Source organism: Leopardus geoffroyi, chromosome C1, assembly GCF_018350155.1.
Source record: "Leopardus geoffroyi isolate Oge1 chromosome C1, O.geoffroyi_Oge1_pat1.0, whole genome shotgun sequence".
NCBI classification, from domain to species: Eukaryota; Metazoa; Chordata; class Mammalia; order Carnivora; family Felidae; genus Leopardus; species Leopardus geoffroyi.
Window position 1 is genome coordinate 111,534,936 of NC_059328.1, and position 22,859 is coordinate 111,557,794.

Genomic DNA, 22,859 nt, shown 5'->3' on the forward strand with positions numbered 1-22,859 from the left:
TCAGAAATGAAAGAGTTGGGACTGTTCCTGCAGCCAGACTCACTCCCTGCTGTGCTCTGAGGTTAACAGCAGTGCCTTGTGGCAGGGTGCTCTGAAGAGTCTGAGTGTGTTGCCTTCTTGTGACTTCTCTGGGACCCCTGCTTGGGCAGCTCTTTTCACGGACTACACTCACCTCTGTGCACGTTCGTTTTTGCTGTTCAGCTGCAGTCAAAACAAAGCACACCCTTTCTTACTGAGAATAGCTGGAAGATAGAAGAGCACTACTGCTTCAGAGCCAAGAACTCTTTCCTAACTTCCCTCCCCTTTTTTGTACTTTTACCCATAAAAATGTCCCCTGACTTCCCTTCTCTCCCTCAGCCACCCCTCTTTCTGTTACCTGGTTTTCACTGTCTTTCCCTCTTTCTATCCCTCTCCCTGGTAGTTTTTCCTCCCCAATATACTTACTTTTGAGAATTGAGAACCACAATCTGGCAAAGAAATTATAATACAGAGTCTCAGTGGCCACTCTTCTTTGGAAGCCTGTCGGTGTTTTGAAGGGCATGTGCCCTCCTCTCCCAGTATGTGACAGAGAGGCGGGAAGAGAGAAGTGACCAGCAGGAGGAGAGGGAAACTTAAGCTGAATTCCTTTCCTTCATCCCACACCCTCCAGGTCATAATGTGCCAGTATTTACCTAGGCCTGAGTCTGGCTGATAGAGTTCTGTCAGAAAACAAATAAATACGGCATGATCCAGAAAGCTGGTGGTTTCATGTTACATTTTAGGATGTTGTCCTTAAACCACCTGATACCGTTTCCCCAGTTCAGGATGAATTCTTAGATTCACTCAGGGCTTTCACGAACCACAGAGACACGAAGAGTACTATTAGAAAACGTATTTTCCAAGAAGAAAATTGGAGTGAGTAAATGGCTTTCAAATGAAATGCTCGTTGTTTTAAATGTCATTTTTATCTTTGAAATTACATAAGTGAATATAAAAGACTGTAGAATAACCCATCCCCAAAACCCTGCTCTTCCTCAGAGTCCCCACTATTAACAGTTTGATGTGTTAAATGTATTTCCAGTAATGCTTCAAAGTTGGTTTTTTTCTGGTTGTAATTATAGAAAAATTTGAGATTAGAAGGGGAAATTGCCCACAATTCAAAAGCAGTTTGATACCATTTTTGCCCTTTTTTTCTATTGATACTTTCATATAATTACAATTATTCTGTATATAATTTTGGTCACTTCTCCTCGTTAAACCACCTTATAGTTTTATCACTTATAATGGATGCCTAATAGTCTATCATGTGAATATATAATTTGTTTATTTATTCCTCTGTGGTTTCTGATTTTTCACTCCTAAATAATGCAGTAACCTATACTACGTTGTATGTTTATATGTTAATTTATTCCATGGAGTGCTTTTAAGGTAACACTAAAATGACAAAAAACAATGTATGTTTTTTTACAACCTTTTAAATGCAGAAAGCACAAATAAAATTACTGTCAGTTGTAATTCCACCACACCTTAATATTAACATTTTGGGTTATTTCCTTTTTGTCCTCTTTATATTGTACATAAACATTGCTGGTTTTGTGCTTTGGTATTTTTGTTTTCAAATTTTATGCAAAATTGTTATTTTATACTTTGTTGGATTTGTGTTTTACTTAACACGGTAAACATTCATTTGAGTAAACATTCTTCAGTGACTTAATATTGTGTCCAAATACAGTCGTACCATAATTTTTTAAAGCAAACCTATCTTGCTGATCTTTTAAGCTGCTTTTGGTTTTTCTCTGATAAAACAGTGCAGCATACACTTTTACTGTCCTAAGGAAGTGGTACAGAGTTGAATCAGGAGAGAGATCACTGAATTTGGCATGTTAGGTACTATATCCTGTGTGTTTCCAGGCTTGGGGAAACTAGGCATCTGCCAGCCACAAGTCTTAAAAGTTATAGGACTAGGTAGGAGTGGATTCGTGTCACCTGGGTATGTCCCATTTGAGGAGGCTAGAGGGCTCAGATTGTCAGGGTCCTGGGAGACAGTATTGGCTGGTGTGTACAGCTGCTGGGAGTTGAGTAATTGGTGCAGATCTGAGCAGGTAAGGCTTCTGATGTGGACTAACTACTAAGAATCAGGGCACATTGTCTGAAAGGAGGTCACATATCTAGGACCATCTAGGAAATCTGGGGATTTGATAGCGTGAGAGAAGCATAGTTGTTTCTCATCTGGTAATGAATATTTATGCTAACTCAGAGTCCTAGTGCCAAGTGTTAAAGTGATATAAAATAATATTTGGATGTGGGATTGTTTCAGAAAATCTAGGGTGGATGATCTACATGGCTCCTGTTCAAGACTGACAGGAGCTCCTGTGTGAGGTACACGCTGAGTCTAGAGGTGGAGTGGGACTTGGGGGGCTCCCCAGCTCAAAGGAACATCCCCACACTGGCCCCACCCCCAGAGTGTCTTCTGGGCCCTCCCTTCTTTTAGCAGTCTCAGAATTGAGCTGCACAGATGATTCAGTAGTAAACATCTGGGGAGAAGAATTAGAAAAACCACTCAACATTCTTAAAGATCAGAATTGTCAGTAACACTAGTCAACAAGAAGAATTGGCTCTGATCTTTGATAGAAGTGGCAGACCTTCTCAGCATTTCTAACAGTATCGATTTCTGGAGACTGCATCTCTTCAAGACAGGTAGTTGTTTCAAATTATGAAAAAAATAACCAAAACCAAATCTTAAAACTAAGAGGCTAGCAGGAACAGATGCAAGAAGTGGTAAGCCCCTTGGATCCAAGGCTTAATTTATTTTTCTTCTTGTATCCAGTATACATATCATAAATCTGATCCATCCCAAAGTAGTAGTAATGATGGTAACAGCTGATACTTACTTTGAGCACTGACTGTGTGCTAGTATTTGACAGTATTACCTCATTTACCTCTCCTGACGGTCCCGAAAGTACAGACCAGGGGCCACATTTGCCCAGGGCTACAGAACCTGCTGAGGCCAAGCAGAGATTCACTTCAAGTCTGAAACTAGAGCTCCACCGCCTGACAGGTTCGCTTTACTCGTCCTCTAACCTCGTTCATCAGGCTTCATGCTTTTTCTCAGGTGACTTTCCTTGCCTCAGAAGATCAGTCATTCTTCATGCCGGCACTGTTTGAAGGTGAATATGACAAGCTGTCAGCTCCATGCTGACCTTTGAAAGGGAAAAGCATACAGTCAGAATCTAATTTGATGGAATTGCAGGGGGATCATAGTTTAAATCGTCCCTCTTGCATCTAGATATCTATGGACTGAGGCAAAATTTTAAAATAAGGCACAGTTCGTTACTCTTCATTGAGAGAGTTTAACATGTGTACATTGCTAACGCTTGCTCTATTCCTGAGGTCACCAAAGCAGATTATGATTATTCCAGAGATAAGAGCCCTTTTTAACTTTCAGACAAACGGAGATGAAAGGCAAAACTGGATTTGTGTATTTCAATAATTTGCTCTTTAATTTTTACCCCACTCTTAGTTTCAGGGGACCTCCAAGAAGGGTATCAGTCGACTGGATAAACAGATGAGAAAGTTCACAGATATCAGGAAAAAAAGCAGATCTGCACACGCAGTGAAAATCAGCATCGAGGGCAATAAAATGCCATTGTGACCTTGCCTGGGATGTGTCCCCGTCTCTAAGAAATGCGCAATGGACTCTTTGGAGAAAGAAGAGGATATTTTAAATTTTTTTTTTTTAGTGTTTCTGTAAATGCTTCCGCTTGTATCAAATGTCATAGGACTCGCATTTCTCACTTGTATTTAAAACTGTTGTGTACTTTGTACAGAAGACTACTACTCATACTTCTATAAACTTTACACAATAAAGTTCCATTCTGGTTTTGGGGGGCTGTCTCTTCATTGTCTTAGAGGATCCATTCTCAGTGGGGGGTGAAAATTGGTTTTTGGTGAGGGAAAAAAGTCTTAAATATTACAGTGGTTGTAAACTGTCTGTGTTCAGCCTACCTGACTGTGGCATAATAAGGAATTTAAGGAATTTGTCTGGTCTCCATCTTGGGTTCCTAACAAGGAGCTTCTAAACCATGTGGGTGGTAGGAATGTCTTTGTGACACTAATGAGGTGGCTCATGGTAGGCCCCTAGATAGCTTTAGGGTGGGGGCTGTTACCAGAAAGATCCACCATGTAATTTGAGGGTTGAGACTTTGGGCAGGCCTGATGCATGATTGGCATGAGGGGATTGAGTTCAGTCACGCGCCCAATGATGTCATCAATCATGCCTGCGTAGTGAAACCCCAGTTAAGAACTCTTGACCCGGAAGCTCACTGGGGCTTCCTGATGGGTGAGCACACTGAGCTGAGATGGTGATGTGCCTTCATTCCACAAGGAGAGTGTGTGGAAACTGTCTCCTCCCAGAACTTGCCCTGTGTGTCTTCATTTCGTTGGTCTTCCTTTGTAATAAAAATGATCATAAACATAGTGCTTTCCTGAGTTCTGGTGGTCATTTTAGCAAATTTTTGAACCTGAGGGGTTCATGGAAACCCCCAAATTTGTAACCAGTTAGTCAAAAGTGGGCATGGACCCACTTGCTGCTGGCATCCAAAAAGGGGGCAGTATTGTGGAAGACTCAGCCCTTAAACCTGGGGAGTGCAGTGCTAACTCCCAAGTGGTTAGCGTCAGAATTGAATCGCAGTACCCTAGTTGGGGTTGAAAGGAAATACCAACAAAATCTTATTTTTTACTGTTTGTCTTGTTAGGGAAACTTTAATTACTTGATTTTAATTAATTTACAGAGATGTTTTCTCCTGGGAAGGGTGCTATAATGAAAAACGGGGTGAGAAATACCACCGTTAGAGGAAATGTGGATATAACTGAAAATTACTGTGCCAGTTACTGATGGCAGTTGGGCAGTTGGGATAGATAATTATAGTTTGTGGCTGTATTTTGTTTTTGTGATACTTTGAACTTACTTTAGTAGTCTCTAGATTTAATTATGAAGAATCTTTAATTAGTCAAAATGACTAAACCCAAGAACCAGTAATTCTTTTTTATTTTTTACATTTTATTTATTTTTGAGAGAGAGAGCACAAGTGGGGGAGAGGCAGAGAGAGAGGGAGACACAGAATCCGAAGCAGGCTCCAGGCTCTGAGCTATCAGCACAGGGCCTGACGTGGGCTCGAACTCCCAAACCCTGAGATCATGTCCTGAGCTGAAGTTGGACGCTTAACCGACTGAACCACCCAGGCGCCCCACCAGTAATTCATTTTAATTGTAGAAATTCTACTCATACAAATTGGAATGGGGTTTCTGACAGCCTGGATTTTCAAAAAAACATGAAAACCTCACCATAAAAGCTTTTGAACAGACAAAATAACATGCAGTGTATGCACTTTACTCAAAAGAATCTCTCAGAATCTCTACATTTGCTTTCAACAAGCTTAGAAGCACAGATGGAATAGTGAGCTATAAAAGGCAGGTACGTAAAGATATTATAAGGTGCTTGCTAACCACTATATGGAAACAATTGCTTTCTACACTATCCATTTGCTTCATATAAATAGCCTCAAAAAAACTTGTGAGAGCAAAAAAAAAAAGCACAGCTACCTATTGAAGCCCATGTTGATGACCCTGGTCATTAAAAATTCTAAACAAGAAAGGTAAAAGTCATAGTTTCTAAAAAAAAAAAAAAAAGATTTAAAGTTTACCAATATAGCATTTTGCCATTTGATGGGGTAAGCTCCAGTTACCTGATGGTTTTTCCCATGTAGGGTAAAACTGTTGGTGCCAGGTGTAAAGTGACAATCATGCCTGAGGAATTCAAAATGATGCGGAATTTGTCTTATATGGAAGAAGATTGTTTCTGTATAAATGAGCCTTGGTCAATGGGTTATTTTAGAAATTGCCAAACCTGGCCTAACAGTGGCCTTTTTTTTTTTTTTTAAATGTTGGAAATATTTCCAACTAACCATTATGTGGCAAGATTGGCAAATTAAACTCCCAGTATGCCCTTCACCTATATTTAACCAATTGTGAACATTTGTAACATTAATTTATACATATGAGTAACTTGCTGACAGCTTGCTTCTTGCTTCCCAAATAGTTAAGCATATTTCTCTCCACAGGACCTTGAGTTTGTCCCAGTGTTTGGTGGTGGTAACCTTGACCATTTGAATGGAGTGAAACAATCATTTTGTTTCCAGTTAAAAGAATTGTTGACTAATTAAAATTATTTTAAGTTAATTGTAAATATGTAAAATACACAAAATCTGACATCTTAAAGGACCATCTTAAGTGTACAGTTAGTGACATTGTTCACTCTTGTTTGCAATCACCACTTCCTTTCATCTCCAGAAATCTTTTCATGTTAATAAAGTGAAACTACCCATTGAATAGTAACCCCACATTCTCTCCCTTACCCCCCACCCCCCAGCACTGGCAATCACTGTTCTACTTTGTCTATGATTTTGACTATGACTCTTATATAAATGGAATCATACATTATTTATCCTTTTTGACTGGTGTATTCACTTAGCACAATGTTCTCAAGGTTCATTCATGTTGAAATGTATCAGCATTTTCTTCCATTTTAAGGCTGAATAATAAATACTCTTGTATGTAGATTCCATGGTTAACTTATCCATTCATCATCTGTTCATGGACATTTGGGTTGCTTTTACCTTTTGTTGTTGTGAATAATGCCATGAACATGGGTGTGCAAATATTTCTTTGAGACTCTGCTTTCAATTCTTTGAAGTAATTCTACCCAGAGGTAGAATTGTTGGATCTTACGGTAATTCTAATTTTTTTTTTTTAATATTTTTTACTGTTTTATTTATTCTTGAGAGAGAGACACACACACAGCATGAGCGAGGGAGCGGCAGAGCGAGAAAGGGACACAGAATCCAAAGCAGACTCCAGGCTCTGAGCTGTCAGCACAGAGCCCGACATGGGGCTCGAACTCACGAGCCGTGAGATCATGACCTGAGCTGAAGTTGGACACTCAACCGACTGAGCCACCCAGGCACCCCACGGTAATTCTAATCTTAAGGAACTGCCATTATGTTTTCCCTAATGGCTGCACCATTTTACATTCCTACCAATAGTGCAAAGGATTCCAATTTGTCCACCACCACACCAACACTTACTTTTTGTTGCGTGTGTGTGTGGTTTTTTTTAATAGTAGCCATCCTAATGGGTGTGAAATGCTACGTCATTGTGTTTTTGATTTGTATTCTGATGATTAGTGATATTGAACATCTTATTTTAGTGCTTTTGATACCTTCTTTGGAGAACTACTTATTCATATATTTTGCCCATTTTTTAAATAAGCTGTTGAGTTGCTGGAATTCCTTATATATTGTGGATAATAACTCCTTATCAGATAAATAATTTGCAAATATTTTCCCCATTTCATTCTTTATTCTCTTTTTTAATTTTATTTTTTTCAATATATGAAGTTTATTGTCAAATTGGTTTCCATACAACACCCAATGCTCATCTCAAAAGGTGCCCTCCTCAGTACCCATCACCCACCCCCCCCCCCCACTCCCCATCAATCATTCTTTATTCTCATTGAATGACCTTGGTTCCCTTGTCAAAAATAATTTCTGGGCTCAATTCCATCAGGCTATATGTCTGTCTTTGTGCCAGAGTGACACTGTTTTTTGTGGGTTTTTTTGCAACAAGAACCAAGTTTTGTTTTTTTTCTCACATTTGAAGTATCCCTTGATGACATCCTTGGCCTGCGACTGTTTGCCATAGTCCTTAACCACCACAGAACAGCAGCCAACCACTTAATGGGGTTTTCCCTCTGTCAGTTTTACAGAGGCCTACCCATTACCCTAATTTCTTATAACCTTAATTAGGTTGATTTTGGTGTTCAGCACAAAGGGCCTCCACCAACTTGACATACATGGGCTCATCACAGTTGGATATAAGCACACAAAGATGGGTTTGGCCCTTGTCTAAGGCTTTGGCAGCTTCACGAATTCCACATGCTAGGCCGTCATGGATGAGGGTGGTCTTCAGCACCTCTTGTAAAACAGTGTTAACCTCCATTACACTTCCAGCAGCAATGACTTCCTCAGTCATGGAGGTGGGTTATGGGTGGAGCCCAATTTTGAGTGCACCCAATCCTCTGCCTCCACGTGACTGAGGGAAAGAGAGCATGACACTATTGTGATTACTATAGGTTTGTAGCAAATCCTAAAGTGTGAGTCTTCTAAATTTGTTCTTCAAGATTGTTTTGACTATTTGGGGTCCCTTGAGATTTCATATGAAACTTAGGATGGATTATTCTATTTCTTCAATAAACGTCATTGGGGTGTTCATAGGGACTGCACTGTTTCCATAGATCACTTTAGGTAGTGCTGGACGTTTTAATAATATTAAGTCTTCCAGTCTATGAACACAGGATCTGTATATTCTCTTTCATTTCTTTGAGCAACATTTTGTAGTTTTCAGTGTGTAGGGATGTGTTTATAGACATTTTCTTTGTAGTTATGGTAATTACATATAACATACTAAGCTACAAATATTTTTAAACTGTAATTTCAGTCACATACAAAAGCTACTTTATAGTCTAGCCCTTTTTATGTTACTGAAATCATAAATCACATTTATATATATTGTGTACCCACTAACAGACTTCTAGTTATTTTTTATGCTTTTATATTTTAAATCCTGTAAAAGAAGTTGTTATAATTATAAAACTAAGTTTTATATTTATCCGTGTAATTAGCTCTACTGGAAAGATTTACATTTTTGTATGGCTTCGAATTACTAGTAGTATCCTTTCAATTTGGAGGACCACCTTAAGCATTTCTTGTGGAGCTTGTCTATTGGTAGTGAATTTCCACAGCGCTTGTTTATCTGGGAATGTGTTAATTTCTCCCTCATTTTGGAAGGATAGTTTTTGCCAGATACAGAATTCTCGGTTGATGGGGTTTTTTTCTTGCAGCATTTTAATTATATCATCCGACTGCCTTTTGGCCTGCCAAGATTGTGCCCTGGGAGCCAGAGAGGGACCCCTTTACTAGTAAAATGCTCTGCAGTTTTGTTTTGTTTTGGAGGGCATTAGATTAACCATTGTTTCCAAATTGACTTCTCACCCACCTGCATACTACTCTTCCTCTTAGAGATTGTCAGGCCAGGCTCCATATGGTCTCTGTTATGATCTTCCCCTCCTGCCATAGAGGTAGCCGCTTTCCCATCTCAGATGCACTGTGGAACAGGTACGTGTAGTGTGGAGTTAAGTGAGGTCGGTTACCTGTATATAAAAGGATTGCTGAGATGTTCAAGAAGTCCTGAGAGGTGGAATTGCCTAGTGTAGACATGGGCTAGAAATGTTACAAAAATGCATGTGTCTCAAGTTGGCTGATTTTGGTATGTTGAGCTACAGATAGGCATTTCGTATGTTCATTGGTTTTTTAAAGAAAGTGGTGGGCTGTATCACAGTATTACTGGTATGCCTCATTTTAAGCAAGCTCAGTACATAAATGTAAAGATTTGACCAAAACTTGGAGATGACCGTTTGTAAAAGGATTTACTATAAGATTTTTAAAAAACATTCTTGCTGCCTCAAAGCAGGATTTGAATTAAAAGAAGGATCTGAAGGAACAACTAGGGAAAACACCACTCACTCTGGGGGAGGGGGGTTTGGATCTGTGCTCCCCAGGACTAGCTCAGTTCTTACAAAGACCTGTGCCTGAAGGTTCTTTCCATGACGGATGCACGGAGGGAGGTTCAAAGCATATCAGGCCTAGGGCAGCGAGTCATTCCATAGGTTTATTAGACTAGAGAGCAATGAGTGAGGCTTTAAATAAAACTTCATAAATGTTTTATGATGACATGTTAAAAAGTGGATTGAAAGTAAAGGAACATGGAGTTTGGTCTCCAATATGTGAGGTTCTCCGTAGGTGAGGGAAATCAGTGCTCACGGTTTGAGAGTCAGGAGAGAAAAGGAGAGAGGTTTATTTGATTGCCCGCCCTTTGAGTTTTGAGAAGAAGTGATTTCTTTGTAATTCTCTCGTTTCTTGTATGTTTTGAACAAGAAGTTACTTTTTTTGGCTAGAGATAGCAGAGAAATAGAGTTCCCCAGACCAGTTCTGTGTGAGACCAGCACAGGTCAGGAAGCACCAGTCTCTCGAAGAACTTACCTGTCGGTGACCAGTGTAGTTACGGACAGCCATTCCAAGCTGACCTCTTTTGAAACCCATGTCAGGGGGAAGGAGGACCAAGTCAAAGAGGTCATGGGGTCCCAGGGGACAAGAACCATGTCCATATTTTTGTCACCATTCGGTGTGTTGAGCTGAACTAATATATGGCACTTCACATTTTGACATCAATGGTACTTAATTCTTTGAGATGATACTGTCCCTATTTTACAGATGAATAAAATGGTGTTCTGGCCAGCTCCCCTTTATTCATATGCACCCAGCTGTTCTCTGTCTGCATCACACTTTCTTGCCCTGTCTCCTCAAATATCCACCAACCTTGCTCCCTCACTTCCTTTGATCTCTGTTGAAATGTCACCTTATTGATGACACCTTGCCTAACTTTTCTTATAGGAGAAAGCACCTGCCCCTCGCTTTATTTTCCTGGGAGCGCTTTGCACCATCCAACTTACTATATATTGACTTGTTTGTTGTTGAGTATATCCTCCTCCTTAGAGTGGGAGCTCCATGAGGGCAGGAACTCCATCCGTTCTATTTACTGATGTATCCCCAGCAACCAGAACAAAGTCTGTCATGAAGTACACAGTAAATTTGGCTAATGAATAGTCCCTGCTTCCTCTTTTCTTCATTCGTTAACCAATTCATTCAACAAACACTGAGCCCTATAGGTGCCAGATTCTCTCAATAGCAGAGGACCAAAGATGAACCAGCTAGCTTCTGCCCTTAATTAGGTCACAATGTGAGGAGGTACCCAGGAAAGCAAACTTAATTATAAATGCATTATGGTGGGTTTACTGGGGGCACAACTAGAAGAGATCAAGAAAAACTTCATACAGGAGACGGTGTGGAGTTGACTTCTGAGGGGCAAGGATGATTATGATGGATAACATTTATTTAGTGCTTACTGTGTGCCATGCCTCTCCACTAAACAATTTAAGTAATATCATTTAAGGCTGTTAACAGTTTTATGACATAAATGCTGATATGACCTTTATATTAGGGATGCAGAAAGAGGCTCAGGACAAAGGTCATAGAGCTAGTAGTTGGAGCTGAGGTTCAAATCTGGCTTTTTCTGGTTCCAGATCTCAGGCTTTATGTGCTGGGCAGACAAGCAAGGAAGACATCGTGAGCAGAAGAAGCAATGTATCACAAGGATTGGAACTCCCCCAGGTGTATCCAGGAAACTACAATGATTCCAGGAAATGTGAGACAAGATGAGGTAGGAGTGTGCCACAGTTTGAAGGTGGACTTCTAGGCCACAGGTTTTCTCACCTGGGCCTCCCGATTCCTATCTCTTTCCTCCTTCCAGAGTAACTTGCTCTTGCTACTGTATTAGTCTTCTGAATATGCTGTGATCTGAAGGTTGAATTGCATGGTTGAAGCAGGGGATCGACCATGTGGTCATAGTAGCGCTGATGGGAGATGGAGTCTCTGAGTTGGATAGTAACTGAGAACAAAGGGGACACAACAGATTGAAACATCTTTGGAGAGAGAACTGTTAGAACTTGTTCCGTTTGGCCATTAGAGTTGGAGAAGGAAGAGGCTAAGACTGGATGGATAGGAGGGTAGGGAACCATTAATGAGGACAGAGCGTAGACGGGCAAGCCCAACGGGAGTGGCGAAAATGGCGAGTGAGGGTGATCTGAAGTTCCCGGGGCTCCCTGAGCATCTCCTTAGATGCCCAATGCCGGTCTGGATGTACGTGGCTGGTGCTCCGAGTGGAGTGGAGTCACAAAGCTGGCAGACATCAGCTACTGGGTATTTCTTTAAGTGCCAAGAAAGAGAGGCAGGAGACTTGGAGTGGGACCTTTGGGAACACCAGCCGTGAATGCTAGGCATTGTCTCAGTACTTGACATCTTTGGGTGGGTATCTACATTGTTTTCAGATCCTCTCTTGTGAAATCATCAGACACATGTCTAAACCATTCAGGGAAGCTTCTGAAATTTTCTTGGCTTAAAAAAAAAAGTGTCTGAGAGCATGGAGTCTCCTTACAGCATTTTTTTCTATAGATGTCTGAGCAAGATGGCAGGTTAGAAGCCCCTTCAGTCAACCCAGCTGCTTTTTTTTTTTCTAGTGGCTTCCACAACCCCACCTGGATTCACAGCCACAGTGAGCTCCCTTATCCATCAAATGTGACTGGAAGCTTGATATGGACCCATTTCAGCCCAGCCGTGCCTGCAGCTCACAGCACTCGCTAAGTGTCCAGGTGAATCTGGCCAGGTCTCCTGACCATCACCCCTGCGAGAGGCCTTCCTTCTCTTCAGAGTGGTAGCTAGCACAAAGCACCTTGGCCGAGTGCCCATGTGCACACAGGAGGACCCAGGGGAGAGGGCCAAGGTCAGACGGAGAGCCCCAGCCACTCACTATCTTTGTTCTCCCCTCCTTGGTCAGCAGTGTCCCAGGTTCTGGTTGGGAAAGCAGAGGGGAAGAATGACTTTGCCTCAGACCGCCTCCCAGCTCAGGCAGTGTAGGGCCATGCGTTATTGAGGTGGGACTCTTCATGGTGGTTTTCTTGTCATTCAGGAATTGTCATTCATCTCATTCAGGAATTTGTTGAGATCACTTTCAGTGGAGGAACGGGAACAAGGATGGATGTGTCAAGAGAGGGTGCTTTGGGGTCATATGACCCCAAGTCCTATTCCCCTTTTGCCACCTATGGGCTATGTGGTCTAGGGCAAAAGTCACTTTAGCTCACTAAGCTTTGGTTTCCTCCTCCTGAGGGCATCGATGCCCACTGCACAGAGAGGTCATAGGGGCGCAAGTGCTCAGAAGGATGCCCAGCACACAGTAGGTAGCTTAATAGGTAGGGCTACCTCATTGTGATTTTTCAGTTTCCTCTGTGTTTCAGTCTCACTGCTTAATTTAACATTGGATTTGGTGATATGTGGCTTCACATTTCCTTTACCTCAGCTAGCAGCTGAGGATTACGTGCTCAGGCTCTGGAGTTTGCCCAGACCTAGTCTCAAATCCTGACTCCTCCAGCACACTCACTGTTTGACTTCACCTGAGTAACTCTACCGATTGGTCCCTGTGGGGATGATGGTGGCGCACCCCACCCCCTTGTAGAGAGGTTGTTAGAAGGAAATAGGATTGTGCATGGGCATTGCTTGGTACATGGGAAATGCTCAAGTATCGGTGTTCATCTTGTGAATATTGCCACCCTGAGAAGGCACATTCTTATTCCAAAATTGGGCACTTGCCATTGTTCAAACTATTCAACAAATCTTGACATTAGCTTCTGAGTCCTTTGAATGCCCATAATGGTAAGAAACTTTCAAGAAAGAGCAGGTTTGGGGGAAGACTGAGAAGGTATTCAGAGGCAAATCTGCTGATTGACATGGCTGGTGAATTAAGATAATTATCTTTCCAGTCAAAAACATTGTGTTTCTTGTAACCCATGCAAATGCATGCACAAGAGGCCTTCCAGCAGTGTGGGCAGAGGCCTCCAGAGGCGCGACTTGGTTCATTACCACTCACTCGTTACTGTTATTTTTTAATTGGAAAGTGAAACCTGCCCATGCTTAAAAAAGAAACATCTCAAAGAATAAAAGTGAAAAAAATCTCCCTACCACACAGAGGCAGTCTACAGTTTCCAATTCTCCTCAAGGAGAGTGGAATGTGGCTATATATGGTCCCTTTCAAAACAGCAAATGGGGGCCCAGCAGGCACACTGTTCTGCACCTTTTTCTTCCCTCTCATGAAGCTCTCCTGAGGGTATGGCTTTCAAGGACTTCCCTCTACAGAGAGGCACAGACTATTGAAGAAATGCCCAGGGAAGGCCTTTGGGACTCCCCAGATTCTTAAACACTGTGGTGGCCGGTAACTGGCCCTGCTCCTTGCTCTGACGTGCCTATTTGTCAGCTCTCTCACTTTAAATCATTTTCCATTCACTTCCTTAGCCAGCGCTAATAGTTGGACTTCTGGAGGGAGAGAGAGGGAGGAAGGGAAGGAGAGAGGGAGAAGATAAATTGAGGGAGAAAGAAAGGGAAGAGAGGAGAGGGAGAGGAAAGGTGGGGCAGGGAGGGTCTTTCACCCATGGCCATCTGGTTGTTATGAATTGAACTGTGTTCCGGGAATGCAAGCTGGTACAGCCACTCTGGAAAACAATATGATGTTCCTCAAAAAACTAAAAATAGAACTACCCTACGACCCAGCAATTGCACTACTAGGCATTTATCCATGGGATACAGGTGTGCTGTTTCAAAGGGACACATGCACCCCCATGTTTATAGCAGCACTACCAACAATAGCCAAAGTATGAAAAGAGCCCAAATGTCCATCGATGGATGAATGGATAAAGAAGATGTGGTATATACATACAATGGAGTATTACTTGGCAATCAAAAAGAATGAAATCTTGCCATTTGCAACTACTTGGATGGAACTGGAGGGCATTATGCTGAGTGAAATTAGTCAGAGAAAGACAAAAATCATATGACTTCACTCATATGAGGACTTTGATGAACATAAGGGAAGGGAAACAAAAATAATATAAAAACAGGGATGAGGACAAAACAGAAGACACTCATAAATATGGAGAACAAACTGAGGGTTACGGGAGAGGTTGTGGGAGGGGGGGATGGGCTAAATGGGTAAGGGGCACTAAGGAATCATTGTTGCACTATATGCTAACTAATTTGGATGTAAACTTAAAAAAAATAAAATATAAAATTAAAAAAAAATGAATTGAACTGTGTTCCCTCCAAATTCATACATTGAAGTTCTAACCCCCAGGACTCCACAATGTGACCTTTTTTGGAAATAAGGGTTATTGCTGGTGTAATTAGTTAAGATTAGGTCATACTAAAGTAGGGTGGGTCCTTATTTTAGTGGGACTGGTGTCCTCACAAAAAGGGGAAATTGGGAAACAGATGCACACACAGGGAGAACACCCTGTGAAGATGAAGACAAAAATGAGGGTGACACCAACGCTTGCCAGCAAAGCTTCAGGAAGTAGGAGAGAAGCACAAACAGAACCAGCCCTGCTGACCCCTTGATCTTGGATTTCCAGCCTCCAGAACGGTGAGATGATAAATGTCTATTGTTTAAGCCGCCCAGTTCATGTACTTTGTTAGGGCAGCCCTCACTGACTAACAAATACCCTGGGGAGAGACAGGCTGCCAGCCCCGAAACCTCCCATGTCAGAAAAGGAGAACCAACATGTTCCTCGCCTTCAGTATTTGCTGGCCCCCATCTATGCAGTCGTCCATAGCTTTCCATTTTCCACTGGAGACCTAAGCCATAATAACAAGCACTATAAACTGAAGGCAAGACTTAAAACTAGAAGCTTTGGCCACCCCAAAATTTGCCTCCTGAAGTCTCTAGACCAAATGAACAGGTCCATGCTTACCCATGGGCTTTTAGTGCCAGCAGCAACCAGACTCAACCTACAGGTGTTTGCCCCTAGAGAGGCAACATGGGTGGCATACTGGGTACTCACCAGAACGGAAGCCCACGCTGGAGCAGAGCCAGATACTTATGGGGGAGATTCTTGTTATGTTGTGGACAGTGGAAAAAAGCTTCCTGTAAAGTTAAAGCTGCAACTTTATTAAGATGGAAATGCTACTACGGGATCAAACTTAACCTGGCCCTATGGGGTGTCGTGACTCCATGAGGACATGGCCACATACCCTGCCACTAGATTAACATGCCAAAGTCCCCAGCGATGTCTCATCCCTTGCTCAATGGGGATAAGAGGTAGGGCAGCCCCACTCACAAAACGAGAAAGTCAATGGTCTCTTTACCAATGGAGTGAGCACAGGGCATAAAAAGGCCAAACAGTGGGCAATCTCAGCCTATGGCCCATATTCAGACACTCCAAATTCTGTATGGGGGAGAGACCAAAGCATCCAATGGGCCGAGCCGAGTGCAATACTTCTAGCCATAGCATATGCCCTTGACAAACATTTTCCTAAGATTTCTATTTTTACCAACTCCTGGTTGGGAGCTAAAAGGCTAACTATTTGATCAGGACTTCAGCAAAATGTGGGATGAGAACCTGACATGAACCAGCTCTGTGACTGTCCTGAGCCTGTGCCCACTTATCATCTAGCATTTAGCTACCACCATCTGGAGAGAAAGGCACTGTCATCTGTCACTCAAGTACTTTGCTCCACGAAAGACACTGAGGACAAGTCTGGATCTGTAACTGACACCCATCAGATGGAACTCTTACTGCCAGAGTGGGCAACACCATTTGGACAATACTTAGAAGACAGATTCCTCTACTGCTGGGTGCAGATGACCCCTGACTTTAACCCCTACTGTATTGCTGTGTACTTTCCTTACCTAAGTTCCTGGCAAGGACAGGTATATATCAACACATAGTCCTAGATGACTTATTGGCTGCTGAGGGGAGTGAGGTCTGCATATTTAGCACATCTTGCTACGTGTTTTAAAGATAGCCAGAGGCATGCATTAAAGAGGCCATCATAACACTCTATGGACTAAACAAATGGAACAAGTCAAAATCTCCTTTTCTGACCTTATTCTCCTTACAGACTAGCTGCAAACAGGCTTTGAAATTCTAGTTTTTACTCTCACAGGATTCTGGGGCTTTAAAATCTTTATTATGGGCTCCAAACTCAGGCATTATGAATTAACATACAACTAAAATTATAAAGCAACATGGGTCTGAGGGATGGATTGTTATATTATGAGCCAAAGATAACCTCTTGTATATTGGCCTTACGTTTTTAGCTTATTCATAGTGGCCTAGGACCTGTTAGCTCAAAAGCCTGCTGATGGAAAACTCAAATTTTACACATACAGTAGTTTTAAAAATAGCTCAGACAAGCAGATTTTTTAGCCATTTGCAGTCTGTCTGCTTTGCATACCCCAGGAAAGTACACCTAACATCTGCTAGCCATAGATAAAATAAACCCAGTAGCTGTAAAAGACTCCACACTGGTGCTGCCCTTCGGAGCTTCATGTCCCAGAGGCTCTCAGTGTTGTGACTGAGTGACATCCTCTAGACACACAAGCTTGCTCCCTGCTCTCCCTCCCCTTCTGGATGGACAGTTTCATGCTCTGAGGGATTTCCTTCATCATGCCAACCTGGCCAGATGTCATCCAAATAAAGCTCATTGTGTGCTACTGCCACCTAGTGGTCATATCATTTTCTGTGATCAACCCCCAAATGCCTAGGCATTTATACATTTATCAACCAGTTTTGGGTTTTATTATTTTTCTCTATTGTTTTTCTGTTTTCTATTTAGTTTCTGCTCTAATATTTATTTCGTTTCTTCTTCTTAATTTGTATTTCATTTGCCCTTCTTTATCAAGTTTTCTCAGGTGAAACAGCAATCATAGATTTGAGATCTTTCTTCTTTTCCATCTATTTGTTGGATGGAAACCTCTGTGGCATTTAGTGTTATAAATTTCCCTCTAAACACTGCTTCCAATGCATTCCACAAATTTGGTATATTTTGTTTCCATTTTCATTCAAGTCTAAATACTTTCTCTTTTCCCTTTGAATTCATTTTTTTTTTTTTTAACTCACATATTATTTAGAACTGTGTTATTTAGTTTTCAATATTTGGGAATTTTATACATTTCTGTCATTGACTTATAATGCCATTGTAGTCAGAGAACACACTTTGTATGTGATGAATAACTTTACAATTTTTAGCTGCTTTGTGGCCATGGAATAGGGTCTATTATGGTGTTTTTTTCTTTTTTTTAATGTTTATTTATTTTGATGGAGAGAAAGAGAGAGTACATGAAAGCAGGGGAAGGAGCAGAGAGAGAGAGAGAGAGAGGAGAGGGAGAGAATCCAAGCAGGCTCTATGCTGACAGCTGACAATGTGGAGCTTGATCTTAACCAACTGTGAGGTCATGACCTGAGCCAAAATCAAGAGTCAGACACTTAACCAACTGGGCCACCCAGGCACCCCTATTATGGTAAGTATTTTGTGTGCACTTGAATACAATGTGTATTTTGCTGAATTTAGAAGAGTATTCCACAAATCAATTAGGTCAATTCGTAGTATTGCAGTATTCTAGTTTTGTATATCTGCTGATTTTTATTCTACTTGTTCTGTCAAATATTGAGAAAGGGTGTTGAAATCTGACTGTAATTATGGATGTGTTTATTACTCCTTTCAGTTCTATAAATGTTTGTTTCATGTATTTTGAAGCTCTATTATTAGGTGAATTTATGTTCAGGATTATTATGTCCTCTTGAGAAATTGGCTTTTCTCTTTATCATTATGAAGTAGTTCTTTTTATTCCTGGTTATATTCTTTGCTTTGAAAACTACTTGTTCTGGGGGCGCCTGGGTGGCTCAGTCGGTTAAGTGGCCGACTTCAGCTCAGGTCATGATCTCATGGTCTGTGAGTTCAAGCCCCACATCGGGCTCTGTGCTGACAGCTCAGAGCCTGGAGCCTGTTTCAGATTCTGTGTCTCCCTCTCTCTGACCCTCCCCCGTTCATGCTCTGTCTCTCTCTGTCTCAAAAATAAATAAAACATTAAAAAAAAAAAAGAAAACTACTTGTTCTGTTATTAATATAGCCACCTGGAGTGTCTGGTGGCTAACTTGAGAATGAATGAATGAATGAATAAATAAACAAACAAACAAACAAACAAACAAATAAATAATAAATAAAGTAGGCTTCTTGTAGGCAATTTGAGCCTTGTTTTTTATCCAATCTGATAATCTCTGTCTTTTTAATTTGAATATTTAGACCTTCATGTTTAATGTGATGCTTGATATGACTAGATTTAAATCTATATTGCTATTTATTATGTAACTGTTTATCTCATCTATTATTTTTCCTCTTTGAGGGGAGCTTGTTGTAGATTAATTGAATATATTTTTGTAATTCCATTTTTTAAAATGTTTATTCATTTTTGAGAGAGAGCATGAGCAGGGGAGGGGCAGAGAGAGCAGGGGACAGAGGATCCGAAGCAGGCTCTGGGCTGACAGCAGCGAGCCTGATGTGGGGGGTTCAAGTTCACAAACTGTAAGATCCTGACCTGAGACCAAGTGAGACACTCAGCCAAGCCACCCAGGTGCCCCTTGTAATTCCATTTTATCTCCTTTGTTGATTTATCAGCCATAACCTTTTTAAGGCACTTCTTTACGCTTTAAAGTATATATCCTTAATTTGTGACCGTCTGCTGATGCATGGCACTCTAACCATATACTTCTATTTCTTTTCCCCCAGCCTTTGTGCTATTGTTGTCATATATTTTATTTTTACGTGTTCTTAAGTCCATATATCAGTTTAATAAGATTGCCATAACAAAGTACTACAAACTGAGTGGCTTAAACCACAGAAATTTATCATTTCACAGTTCTGGAGGCTAGAAGTCAAGATGAAAGTGTGGACAGGGCCATGCTCCTTCTGAAGGCGCTAGGGAAGGATCTGGTCCAGGCCTCTCTTCCAGCTTTCAGTAGTACCTTCACTCTGGCGTGTCTTCTCCCTGTATGTGTGTCTTTGTCTAAATTTCCCCTTTTTATAGGGATGCCAGTTATATATATTAAAGACCCACCCTAGGGATTAGGGACCCATTCCATCCAGTAAGACCTCATCCTAACTTAACTAATTGCATCTGCAATGATCTTATTTCCAGATAAGGTTAGATTTGGAGGTATTAGGGGTTAGCACTTCAAGATATGAGTTTGAGGAATGTAATTCTCAACCCATAACAGCACACAATGTATTATTATTATACTGCCTTAAATAACTCATTATCTTTTTTAAAATATTTATTTATTTTTAGAGAGGGGGCTGGCAGAGAGAGAGGGAGAAGATCCCAAGCAAGCTCTGTGCTCTCAGCACAGAGCCCGATGTGGGGCCCAGTCCCAGGAACCATGAGATCATGATCTAAGCTGCAATCAAGAGTTGGACACTTAACCAAATGAGCCACCAGGCACCTCTCATTATCTTCTAAAGAAACTTAAAAATAAGAAATAAAATCTTTTATATTCACAAGTGTCAACACTTCATTTCTTTAATTGACAAATACTCTGTTAAATGGGTATATCACGTTTTATTTATTCAAGAGTGTATGGATATTTTGGTTGTTTCCACTGTTTGACTGTTATGAATAATATTGTTATGAACATTTGTATACAGGTTTTTATGTGGACTTGTACTTTTATGTCTCTTGGATAGATAACATAGGAGTAGAATTGCTAGATCATATAATTTATTGAGGAACTACCAGATTGTTTTCTACAGTGGCTGTACAATTTCACATTCCCACCAACAATGTATGAGGACTTCAAATTTTCCGTATCCTTGCCAAGAGTTGTTATTATCTGTCTTTTTAATGCTTTTGATTTGCATGTTCCTGATAGCTAATAATATTGAAAATCTTTTCAATATTTGAGACTCATTGACCATTTATATATCTTCTTTGGAGAAATGTCTATTCAGATCATTTGCACATTTTTAATTGGGTTGTTTGTCTTTCTATGGAGTTATAATAGTTCTCTATACACTCTAGATATCAGTTGCTTATCAGATATGTGATTTACAAAAATGTTCTCCTATGTATTGTCTTTTAATTTTAAAGCATAAAAGTTTTTAATTTTGATGGAATCCAGGTTATTTTTTTCTTTTGTTTCTTGTGCTTTTGGTGTCATTTTGCTTTCCGTACAGCACAATACTGAGTTTTACTTTGTGATCTGAAATTTTTCTTTTAATTAATTAAATTCACTTATCTTTATTGATTTGACAGATATTTCCTGTTATTAATGGAGTTCTTTTGATACTACTAAAAGTTGTGTTATTGTTCTATTTGCTTCCCTTATATTAAAGCTTTATATAATACCCTAGTCTCCTTCTCCCTTGAAAGTTCCATTATATTTTGGATCCTACATTTTTCTTGTTCTTGGGTTATTTTGCCAGAGTATAGAAGCTTCTTTAAGAAAAGGTCATGGAAAGAAAACTTTGAGACCTGCACATCTTTAATTTGCCGAGAGAGAGGGGGACAGAGGATCTGAAGCGGGCCCTGCGCTGGCAGCAAAAAGCCCAATGCGGGGGTCGAACACAGGAACCATGAAATCATGATGTGAGCCGAAGGCAGGCACTTAACCAACTGAGCCACCAAGGTGCCCCAGTTTGCCTTCAAATTTGGTTCATTATTTGGCAAGTTTTAGAATTCAAGATACAAAATTATTTTCCCTCAAATTTTTGAAGACCATATCAATCTTTTCTAGTATCCAGTGCTGCTGAAAAGAAATTTGCTTATTCCTTTAAAGGTGACCTTTAAAAAAAAAAAAAAAACTCTCTAGAAGTTTTCTAGATTATTTGTCTTTGATCTCAAAGTTCACAAGGGTGTGTATAGATGTGGGTCCTTTTCTGTTCATTTGCTTGCCACTTGAAAGACTCTTTCAATTTGAAGACTGTCTCCTCATTTCTGGAACATTTTCTTCTATTATTTCTTCAGTGACTTCCACTCTTTCATTTTTTTTCTATTCTCTCTGGTATGCCTGTTAGTCAGATGCTGGACATTATGTTTATGCATTTTATCTCCTTATGAACGTTGAGATTTCCTCAACTTTATTTTTCAACTCTTACTCTTGGTAATTATTTTTTATTTCTAATATCTTTTTCTTGTTCTCTATTTTATTTTTTGTAAGTAAACTATTTTCAAAAACCATTTTAGATTTACAGAAAAACTGAGAAGATAGTACAGACAGTTCCTGCATACTCCACACTCAGTTTATTGACGTCTTACATTAGTGTGGCACATTTGTTACATTTAATGAACCAATTTTGATACATTATCCTTAACTACTAAAGTCCATACTTTATTCAGATTTGCTTAGTTTTTATCCAATGTCCTTTCCTGCTCCAGGATCCCATCCAGGATACCACATGGCTTTTAGTTATCATGTGTCCTTAGGCTCCTCTTGACTGATACAGCTTCTCAAGCTTTCCTTGTTTTTGATGACCTTGACAGTTTTGAGGAATGCTGGTCAGGTGTTTTGTAAACTGCTCCTGTATTGGAATTTGGTGTTTTCTTCGTGGTTAGACTGTTGTTACTGGTTTGGGGGAGGAAGGCCATGGAACAAAAGCACATTTTCATCCCATCATATCAAGGCAATATATTTCATTTTGGTCACCTGGCTGCTATAGTGTTTATCAGATTTCTCCATTGTGAAGTTATTCTTTCTCCCCTGTTCTAAAAGTACACTTACTTTTGGGCAGGAAAAGACCATCTCCAGCCTGTCCTTAAGGAGTAGGGAATTATACTCCATTTTCTGAGGGCAGAGTATGTACAGAAATTATTTGTGATTTTTCTGCACAGATTTTTATCCCCTATTTTTAAATTTATCTAACCATTTATTAATGTCAGTGTAGACTCCAGAGTATTTATTTTATATTTTGGGTTGTAATCCAGTACTTCTTTATTTATTTTGTTGTTCATATTGATCCAGTTTGGGCCATTGGGAGCTCTTTTAGTTGGCTCCTGTGTCCCTTTGACATAGCCCCATCAGTATATGGTGTGGTGTGGTGTGGAGTGGTGTGGTGTGGTGTGGTGTGGGTCTGTGTGTGTGTGTTATTTGTTGAACAATTCCTTCCTTTCTGGAACTATAAGATGTTCCAGGCTCTTCTTGTGTATTTTCTTCCCCAATTGTAGACTCATTCATTTCTCCAAGGATCCCTGGTGCTTATTATTGGAGGATGGTATTAGAAACCAAGACCTGGGCACTAGGTATGCTTGTTGCTACTGGGGTGTTGTTGCGTCTG

General features: G+C 40.5%; 1 protein-coding gene and 1 pseudogene across 10 annotated transcripts in view; one reads left to right on the forward strand and one right to left on the reverse strand.

Annotated features, from left to right (window-relative positions):
- IWS1 (interacts with SUPT6H, CTD assembly factor 1) overlaps nt 1-14,126 on the forward strand; it is a 51,959-nt gene extending 37,833 nt beyond the window's left edge. For 5 of the 10 annotated variants that reach the window (XM_045479394.1, XM_045479397.1, XM_045479393.1 and 2 more), the window contains one exon: nt 3,500-4,455. In XM_045479394.1, coding sequence (XP_045335350.1) covers nt 3,500-3,631 — 132 coding nt within the window. In that variant the 3' untranslated portion in view covers nt 3,632-4,455. Of the gene's footprint in view, nt 1-3,091; nt 3,147-3,499; nt 4,456-11,233; nt 11,371-12,226 lie in introns of those variants that run through there. The other 5 variants (XM_045479400.1, XM_045479399.1, XR_006712771.1 and 2 more) reach the window with 4 other exon arrangements.
- LOC123598761 lies at nt 7,469-8,209 on the reverse strand (annotated as a pseudogene).
- Nucleotides 14,127-22,859: the final 8,733 nt, after the last annotated feature.